This window comes from Vidua macroura, chromosome 5 (assembly GCF_024509145.1).
Source record: "Vidua macroura isolate BioBank_ID:100142 chromosome 5, ASM2450914v1, whole genome shotgun sequence".
Lineage (NCBI taxonomy): Eukaryota > Metazoa > Chordata > Aves > Passeriformes > Viduidae > Vidua > Vidua macroura.
Genome location: NC_071575.1, coordinates 27,124,399 through 27,134,819, shown reverse-complemented (window position 1 = coordinate 27,134,819; position 10,421 = coordinate 27,124,399). Strand labels below are relative to the sequence as shown.

At 42.2% G+C, this 10,421-nt stretch overlaps 1 protein-coding gene across 1 annotated transcript in view; it reads left to right on the top strand.

The window, feature by feature from the left end:
- The first annotated feature begins 2,120 nt into the window (after positions 1–2,120).
- The window catches only part of MTPN (myotrophin), a 30,075-nt gene continuing 21,774 nt past the window's right edge, over positions 2,121–10,421 (top strand). The window contains exon 1 of the mRNA XM_053978443.1: positions 2,121–2,291. Within this exon, the coding sequence (XP_053834418.1) occupies positions 2,220–2,291 (72 nt within the window). The 5' untranslated portion in view covers positions 2,121–2,219. The remainder of the gene's footprint in view (positions 2,292–10,421) is intronic.

Genomic DNA, 10,421 nt, shown 5'->3' with positions numbered 1-10,421 from the left:
GTTTTCAGAGCCAGCCCCTTGTTTAGCAATTGCTAATTGTGTTTACTATATGGTGCCCAAGAAAAAGGTATTTCTACTCCGTGGGAAGACACATTTCCACAGAATGACACCCTTCCTAACCCCCAAAGGCTGGCTCCAAGTGACTTTCTGAGGTCCAGCCTCACTGGGATTCATGAACAAGCACCAAAGAACTGGTGGTGTGTGTGCTTCCCCTCCTGCTTCAAGTCCAACAATGAATACAGTCAATTATTGTTGGGTTTCCCTGTCTGTAAGCCTCACTTGATCTTGGGAAACAAAAAAATAACTCTTCTTTCCTTTTCCTTTCTACTCCCTCTTCCTTCAGTATAAATACAACATGCTAATAAACAGAAAGAAAACAAATTGTCCAATTTTCACTTGTCATTCTCAGATCTCTTGTGTCAGTTCCATAGCTTTATCTGGGCTGCTATCTAGCCCCTTTATTATTTTCTCCTCAACAGACTGAGTTCTATATGATGGTATTTTATATTACTGCTTGGCTGCTGTTGCTGAACTAACAGCTGTTGTGTATGAATTGCTCAGGATTACACAAAGGGAATATATCAAGTATGAGATCAAACTCGAGTTTTTAAATCAAACCTGAAATGGGACCAATATGTATTCAAGTCTCCTTCTTGGATTTTTATGTTGTTTGTTCTTTGGGTTTTGTTGGCTTGGTTTGTTTTTTTAGGTGGATAGCTGAATTAATTTGATTATTTTTTATTCTGGACTGTTTGTGTACTGTATTTATGATTTATACAAGCAGATACATTATAGAATATCAACAGTGTGTAACTGACTGCAAGAATGAATTCCAATTTATTTATTAAAACAGATTGGGACACTTTAGCAGTAATGTAGGACTTCAAAACAGAGCTTAACAAATAAGCAGAAAGTTGCACTCTATCTCAAAGGGAATAATTGGGCCAGAAAAGGCACAGTTCATTAATCTAGCAGACTCTCTACACTTTAACTCATTATCACAGAATCATAGAATGGTTTGGGTTGGAAGGTCCTTAAAGATATATCTAGCTCCAAGCCCTGTGCCATGAACAGGGACAACTTAAATTAGAGCACATTGCTCCAAGCCCTATCTAGTTTGGTCCTGACACTTCCAGGGACGGGGCACCTGTTAACTTCCTTAGGCAACCCATTCCAGTGCTCACAGTAAGGAAATTCTTCCTAATCTGTGTATTCATACTGTCTCCAGCCACCTGGAGGAGTTCAAGGAAAGCCTGGATGTGCACTCAGTGCTATGGTCTCGCAGTGCCATTGTGGTGCTGGGTACAGGTCAGGCTGGATGATCTCAGAGGCCTTTTCCAACCAAACTATTCTGTGATTCACACTGGCTACAGGCACTGCAGAGCAGCTCCAGCTCCAAGGGTGTTTGGGATGCTGTTTGCCAGGGGGCATTAGGAAGAGCGGCTGCCTGTTGGCAGACAAGCCTGAGGCACACAACAGGCTGCATGTTCCATACGCAAAACATGTGGCTTCGTTAAACAGATGCAACCGCTGAGTGCCAACATATTAATTAACCACCACATCCTTCCTTTCATGTCTCCCCGCTGCTGCTTTGGAAGCATTACGATAATTATCCGCAGTCCAGAGCCTGGGGGTTTGCAGAACAGCTATTCAAACACGCGGTTCCCCCAGTGGGACCAGACTGTGAGGGCGGGTCCCGCGTCCCGGCCGTGTCCGGCAGCGCTCGGCACGGCCCGGTCCCGGCGGGCCCGGCCTAGGCCGCCTCTCCACGGCAACCGCGGGGCCCGGGCGGGGCCGCGGGGCTCAGGGCGCATGCGCAGCCCTCCCCGCACGCCCTCCCCTTTCCCCCCGCGGTATCCGGGGCAACGCGGGGACGCCGGCGGCGCGCGCATGCGCCCTGCGCCCCGTGTGCCACCGTCCCGCGTGGGCGTCGCGGCGGAGCGGGGGCCGGGCACGGGAACCGGAAGCGGAAGCGCGGCCGCGCGCGAGTGAAGCCGCTCCTCGCCCCGGCGGGACCGCCCGCGCTGCCTCGTGCCCGGCCCCGCCCCGCCCTGCCCTACCCGCGCGCCTTCCCGCTCTGCCCCGAGCCCGGCCCCGCCCCGCCCCGCCCGGCAGCCGGGGAGGGGCTCCCGCCGCCCGCGCCGCCGCCCGCGCTCCCGGCTGCTGCCGCCGGCCCCTCGCCGCCTCGCCCGCCCGCGTCCCCCCGCCCGGCGGCCGCGATGTCCGACAAGGAGTTTATGTGGGCCCTCAAAAACGGAGACTTGGATGAGGTGAAGGACTACGTGGCCAAGGTAGGAGGAGGCGGCGGCGCGGGCGGAGGAGGGAGGGAGGGATGTGCGCGCAGCCCCCGGGATGGGGCCGGGGCGGCGGGAGCCGCGGCCCTGGCGGGTACGGGCGCTCCGTGGCCGTGGGCTGAGCTCCGTGCGGAGCTGAGGGCCCCCTCCCCCACTTCGGGGCCTCTGTGTTCCTCGGCTTCCTCCTTCTCTGCTGCCCCCGGCCGCCCCGCGCGCATGCCGGTGGAGTTAGTCCGTGTCACTGCGTGAAACTTAATGGATTGACAGCCGGAATCCCGGTCCTGCCTCGCTGATCTTGTGTGGATTTGTGGCCTCGGTTTGGTTATCGCTCCCCTCTGTGCCTCAGGGCTCATCTTTAATAGGCTGATGCTAAGCTACCGGGTGTGTTGAGGCTTAATTCATTAACCTTCTGGGAAGTGTGTTGATACCTAGTTAGGGCGAGTGGTGCGGGAACAGCAGACACCTGTGTGATGGCGGAACAGTCTTCAGGTGCACGGCAGAATTTGAAAGCTGCATTTTGTCCTCATTTGCCTTTTCTTGTCACTGAGGTTTGTGGGAAAAGTACACAAGGGCGACATTCTGCTTCAGTGAATCCTTACTGTTCAGGAATATTGTCTGGGAACTGTTACATCAGATTTACATCTAATTTACCTGTAATTATTTAGCTCTCCAAACAAGTTAATGATTGTCTTTGGGAGCTTGACACATGCTGACACAACTTGCCGTGATGATTTAAGTTCTTTCTACTCCAGTTGTCAACTTTCAAACTTGTAGTGCTCCTGGCAAAAAGAAAACTGCAAGTACTTCCAGCTGCTTTAGTGCAAAGTCCAACAGCTTAACCTGAATAGTCTTCTTTGACAGTTCCAGCTAAGCTTCTGGACTTTGCATCAAAACGGCTGTGCACTCACATGCTCTGCCTATAAAGTTCTAGAGGAAATAACTGGGAATAATGCAATTATCCCACTTCAGCTCTTTGCTAAGGGTTGTGTACCTGTGTCTGTGTAATAAAGTTGGGTAATACATTGGTATGTCTAATATCTTCTCAGATTTGCAGAGTGTCAGCAGCATATTTGGAATTTTCCTACATCTTTTAAATGGTTTCCATGTCTAGAAAATTCACTGCATGCTAGTAATTATTGGATCCTTTTGTATTTTTTGCTGAGACAAAAACTTTAATGCTTTGGCAGCGTCTTGGTTCAGTTTCTATCTACAGATAGCACTGCAGTGCTAATTAGAAACCTTTTTTTATATTCCCGCTCTTCCTGATTGGCACTGCAACTCATGTAGCAAATGGATTTATGTGATCACTCTTCATCTGCTTCTGTGCCGAGTCAAATACTTGGTTCCATCTGCTACTGAAAGAGGCTTGAGCCAGTCTGGATGCTGGTGTAGTAAAGAGGCTGAAGGCTATCATCTACCTGCACTAATGAGGCAGAAATCCTTAAAAGAGAGATACTCACTGGGGTTAGATGATAGTGTAAAAGGAGCCTGCAATCCTTGAGCACTCTTACATTGTAGAACTGTTTCTAATGTAGAAGTTAAATAAACTCTAGGTGGTTTCTCTTGGTTTGTGATCTAATCTTATTCATACTTTTCTCACACTTGCAAATATGTGTTGTGTCTTCAGTTGTTAAACAACCTACAAGAAGTCAAATGTTTTCAGTCCTTTTTGTTTCCTTGACAGACTAGTGGGCTAGTAACCTCTTAGGCTGGTTTTCCTGTGGAAACAAAGCTTATATAAGCAAGTTTTGTCTGATCCTCATCCTTCCAAGTGGTTTGTAAATTTTTTTCTGTCTAATTTTTTAAGTTTTACAGAGGTGCAGGTACGTGGGTTTTGGTAAGGTAAATGAAATAGAGGAGGTGCCTTCAGGGAAGAAAAGAGTACAAGAATGAGTTTCTGTTTTACTGTCCGACAGGAAATGTACGTTGAGGAGGGACAAGAGAACTCCGTAAATCATCTGAATGTAGGAGAAGCCTGAGCTGGAACTTCACATTCTCAGTTCTGAGATTAATAAAATATGTGAAGGCAAATCATGCTTTGGTAGTTAGAGTTCCCAGGAAAGTATCTGTTCTGTGCTATGTGTTCTTTCTGACTTTCTTCCTTATCAGTTATGTGGCTTCTGCTCCCTGCTGCTTTCTTGCTCTAAGTATGATTTAATGTTCAGGAATTTTACTTATATAAACTTTGCAGTGGCAGAAATTTCCTCTCTCTGTAATGGGGGAGGCAGTCATATATCTTACAGTCTTCATCTTCATAAAATTCTTCCTTGTCTGTCTTCCTGAAACTTTTGTTTCTTGTTCTAGCCTTGTTTCCTCATTATTTGTTTGGAAACAATACAGCCTTTAACTATGATCTTGCAGTTTTGCCACCAATTACCACATGAAGGGTTTGACCACTGATTTTGTTTCGTAGCTGAATGGCAGTGCTTGAAATGCTAACTAGGTGAGCCTGGGTGCTCTAAAAATAATAATACAAATGGATGTTATCTGTGGGACTGTAGGAGTTGAACTCCCTTAATCAGACTGGACTTTTCTTTACTTGTGTGTAATAAGCTGTGGAGGGTCTGTCTGTGGAGTCATAAGTATCTTTATTTTAATCTAAAGTTTGGCTAGTAAGCACCAAGAAGAATGTGAATGTTTCTGCCACTTCAACAGTTACTGGACAAAGAAAGGATACAGAAACAGAAGCAAGGGTCTCCATTTGCATTCTGTGATTTTCTACATAGGGATTTTGCATTTTCCTGAAGGTACTTTCTTCAGGAAAAAGACTTTTCACAGAAAGAGTAATTCTGAGGTGTGGCAATGAAACAGACAATGCCAAATGATACTGCTCTGTTGCTTAGCAAAAGAGATCTCAGTGTTGCCAGTCTGCATTTGAAGGATACTGGTGGCTTCTCTTTGTTGAAAATATGAAAGATTATTTTTATAGTTTGAATAGTCTTGTAAGACTTTTTCTGTTTGTTAGAGACATCATATTAGTGTCTACATTTCTCAACTTGCAACAGTGTCAGCCTTATGGTAGATGTAAATTTCACCTGGAATACTGTATCTAGTGTGTTAAGCCAGCAAGTACAATGTCAGCTATTTTTATGATGACTAGATTAAAAAGTAGTTTTTACTGTTTGCTTTCTTTGATGTCTTCCTTTTTAAAATAGCTAGCATATGTTAGCTTCAGAGATGCCTACAGGAATCTAAAGGATTGAAGGAATTCTGCACTCTTCCCACGTACATCCACTCAAATTTTTAAAATTCCTCAGGAAAGCAGAAACTTCCATGGGAACAACTGAATCAAATGTGCAGTTTAAAGGGTGAGGAGGACCCACGCTACTGAAAGAAATTTACCTCCCTCAAGATTGGCATTGGGTTAAAAATACTAGTTAGAAGAGAAGCAAGTTGTATTAAGCCTACAGGATTTCTTAACATGAATGGTGTTTGCTGTTTTTCCTTTTCTTTAGCTTTCTTCCCCAGTGGAATTAGATAAACTGTGCAGTTGCTAAGAAAGAACTTCTCTATCAGCATGTGCACATAGCATTTCCACTCAGCAGTAGATTTCTGAGGTGAAGTACAATTTCTTTTATTCACTAGGCATAAAGTTTTTGGCAAGATAAACTTAGATTTGTATGAGAGGCTTCAATAAATGTTTGTTCTGAAGTAATTTCGTCTCCCACAGCTTAACTGAGAATTCCCTACTTTCATGAGCTGATTTAATCTCTTACATTGTTTCCTAAACCTACTGCTGCTTACATTTAAGTTTGGTAAATCAACTAATCTAATACCATAAGAAGATAGGACAGGCAACCAAACTGGAAGCACCAGATTTTTACTGCTCAGAGGACTGGGAGGTTGAAGTTATGGTAGGCTGTGAAATGGATGTTTGTAGAAAGTGGCCTACTAGGCATTTCTGGTGTGGAGTCTTGTTTTTTTAAACAACAAAACAAACAAAACCAAATTTCTGGAGGACCTCCAATAACTCATCTAGACAACAGCGACCACCTGTGTGTTCTTGACAAAACTGTGATGCTGTAGTCTTGTAGTTCTTTAGGATATAGTGAAATTTGAATACATGTCTTGAGAAATGCATAAAACTTGACTACTGCTAAACTAACTACAGAGGCTAAAATAAAGAAAATGTGTAGAAGTACCATTTTGAACTAGAAGCAGCAGTCAAGGGTACAGTTAAGTGTTGTGAAAAAGAGAAGAGACTTAAATATATCTGCAAGAAGAAAGATTAGCATGGAGTAATAAATAGCTTTTAATTCTTGGGGATAACCTCTGTTCTTTGCAGTGTCCATTCCAATGACTTTTACACCTTCAGTTACAAACTAAATGAAAATGAGTGCTTAAATGTTTGCTATATATGAGTGGATTACTTGATTTGCAGATAAAGCATATAATGGATACATTGAAATTCCCCTTATCTCATCATGCTAAATGCTGAAGTGCACATTATTATGGCTACATTGATACCTGAATTGCCTCTGGTCAGGTAACAGGTTTCCTGCTCTTGAGTGACAGCCTGGAAGCCTGTCTGGATTACAGTGCAGGCCAGCTATACCTCACTAGATTGTCCAGGAGCATATCAGAGCTAGCCCTGACCTGGGAGCTGCTGGACTGAGCTTATTCCCTCTGGGGCCTCTTGGATATCTTTGTCTTGTAACTGCCCAGTGTTATGCCAGCACTTTTACTATGAGGGTTTGTCTTCATCTGCAGATTCTAGGAATTCTGTTATTTTCCACTTGATTACTGTTGAGTCTACTGTAGTGTGATTGCTAAAGAGAATTTTGTTTTACTGCATAGTTCTAATTAAACTTGGTGTTCAATTTACATTTTTGCGGATTTTAACACGATGACCTAAATCCTTCTTTTATGGAACAAGAGAGTTGTTTGCTACTGTAACCTGCCTTTAGCAGGTTCCATATTCATGGTGGAGTTACTCTTAACCAAAATCCCAGGAATGTGCTAGGAAAAACTTTGAGAAAAACACAGCACGACTGCCATTTCTCAGTAGTGTGCACAATGAAATGAATGAGGTTGTTGAAAACCACCTCTTCAGGAATGGGTATTAATTTCCCCAGTCTGATCCAAGAGAGTCTGAGGACATGTGGCAAAGAATTATTCAAAGATATTAATAGTTTGTGCATCAGTTCTTAAGCAGTTTATAGGAGCAACATGGAGTAATAAACTTGCCTGCAAACCTGGCATTGCAGTGGAATGTGTGACTCACTGACTGAACGAACATCCCAGGATTCTCAAATCTCTGCTTTTTTTTGTGAAGTACAGATAGAACTGATTCTTCAGCCATTTGAATTTGAAATGTAAATAGAGCTCATTCCAGCTGTGATCATTTGGATGATCATGAATCTGGAACTGCTAAATGTAATATTTTCTTTGGGATGTTGATGTCAGGCTGTGGTGATTTTGTTCATTGAGTTCATGTCTGTGCTATGAAAATCTTGGTGGCTTTAACACATATTGCCTAAGTGATTCATAATTGACCTTTCTGTGCTTGAAAACCCTAAGTCCTTCCTTATTTGATTCTGTCTGGGCTGTTCTTACCATGCTGATTTGTCCTGTGCCTAATGGGTGTGTGCTGCAACAAGTAGAGTTATTAAGACTAGATAATAAAACATTGAATTTATTTTTTTTTATTTTTGCTGATGTGCTAATGTATTCCATTCCCTAAATTGAAAGGAAATTTTATCTCTGAAATATATCCTATTTTGTCTTAAGTTTGTGGAATACAGCATATGCATTCCTAAGTATGACAGTCAAAGTTGGGAATAGATTATGAATAATAAGCAGAGAATTTGGTGGTGTGAGGAAAAGATTTAATTCTACTACTGCTCTTCTTTCTGCTCTCCCTTATTCTTACCACAGTTTTCCCTCTTGTATCAGTTTTATCTTTAATAAATCCTTGTTTTTCAAGCCTAGCTCAGTTAGTTAATTTTGACTTCAACAGAAGGCTTACAGGAGATGAGCTAAGCTTTCTAAAATTCCAAGAGAACAGTTCTGCAGTGGTATGGATCTGTATCCATTTGGAATAATATGTGGAAAGTTGTGTTAGATGTGAAGATGGTGCAGTGAATGTTGACGTGGGTACCATGGCATTGGTGAGTCATGCAGGCCACATAAGTAAAAACTACTGAATGAGTGGATCTTGCAGCAGTGTCAAAATGCATAAATAAGGATTCCTTTGGGTAGTTCTCCATAGACCAAACAACTTCTATGTGGTTTTTCTGAGAGACCTGAAGGCTCAGCTGGTAATATATCAGGATTTGAAGGTCAAATACTCTACTTAAGTTCAAGGAGAATATTGTGGACTGAGGGTTCTCATGTCCAAGAATCTTCGTCTGATGAAAGGTCAGAAGAGAAAATTTAGGAAAGATACAGAAAACCAGAGGATGTATATGATTGTATTGCTGAAGTCCTGGGGATACAGTTTTATGTGAAGCATCAGTTGAATTTAGCATGTTTTTTATGGTTTCATGTTTATGCTTGTTTGAACTTCTGAATATGTGTCCACACAAAAGCGTGAGCAAAGTTACTTCTTTCTACCTAATTTTCCCAATTTTCAAGTTGAAGATTTTGTTAAATTATCCCTAATTTTTCATCCCCTCCATAGTAAAATGAATGTTGAATTTTCCAGTACAATTTTGTGGAAAGAAGCAGTTGTCATTTCCATAGTCAGGTCTACTGCTAGGACAAAAGCATGAGCTGGAATTACTAAGTGCCAATAACTGACCAGTTGGTTATACAACAGTTGTTTTTCTTACAAGTTGCAGTCTCAGCAGTTTTGAACAATTAGATGTTTTTCTGCTTTAGCTCATTATGATGAGGGGTAGGTACAAATCAGTACAGCTCATATTAAAGCGAGTTTAAAACTTTTATTGGATGCTGGGTAGGAGATTGACTTCTTTTTATAGTATACTGATGTATATGTTGTGACCAGTGATGGCAAATTTTACAGTCACAGGCCACAGATGAGGAAGGAAACAATACTTTCATTTAAATGGTTAAGGAACTGCTATCTGTAGTGTTGCTATTTTGATTTGGAATGCAATCAGTACTAATAAGTCCTATTGAACAAGCTAGTGTTTGTCTTAATTCTCTGTTTGATTGGAATGTACTTGTGTGGGTTTTTTTTTGGGGGGGGGGTTTTCCCTCTTTTTAATAAACACTAGGATAGCAAATAATTTGTTTTCCCAAAGGCAACTGAAATCCTGATGAGGGAGAGTAGGAAGGGAAAGAAAAATATGGTGTTGAAAACTCATAATGCACATGAATTTGACTTTGAAGTAGCTTGAGGGTGTTGGGATTTGGTGCTTTTAGCACTGCCCATTTTTACAGTCTTTATTAGTATTTCTTAAGCAATGTAATTCTGTAGCTCAGTTCAGATACATTGTTTGCCAAGGGCATTGCATTCCTTCAAAGAAAGAATTCTTGTGTCTTTCTTGCTGCACCAAGAATTAGAATATGGTCTGTAGTTTCATCTTTGCTTACAGACATTACTGCCTTCCTCAGTGGTTACAGGCCAGAAGAGAGATGGTGAAATCCTTTTACTTAGCCTTCAGCTATGCTTTGGAAATCAAGGAGAGTAATTGCATGCTGCAGCTAATGAGCTGAGCAGACCAAAACATCACTAGATAGGTGTTCTGGAGACTTCCCTGTCACACTTCCAGCCGAAGTTCAGAGAATGTTCTGAGTCAGTTTATACAACAAAATTGTGTTCTCAACGTTTCTGATGAGCTAAGATCAAGTCTTCATAATTGTTGAATGACTGATTCTTGCGTTTCCCAAACTCTAGTCATTTATGAACTTGCTTTTTAACACACTTGTGACCTATAAATTAGTGATTAGCTTCAAGGAGGAAAGATGAGCTGTTAGGCCATTTGAGACAATAGCTAGAGAGCTGTCCATAGAACAGTTACCATCAGCATCTCTCATTTAAACTGATTTGTTAATGACACTATGAAAGCAAATACCATACGCAATAAATGTTTAAAAAGTATTTTTCTGTTTGTTCAAAAATACTTCCAGTGCTTGATTCAGGTAACGCAATTGAAAGTAGAAGATCTCAAGTCAAATAAGAAAGAGGTTAGGAGAGTTCCTCTGAGGTGAGATCTGCAT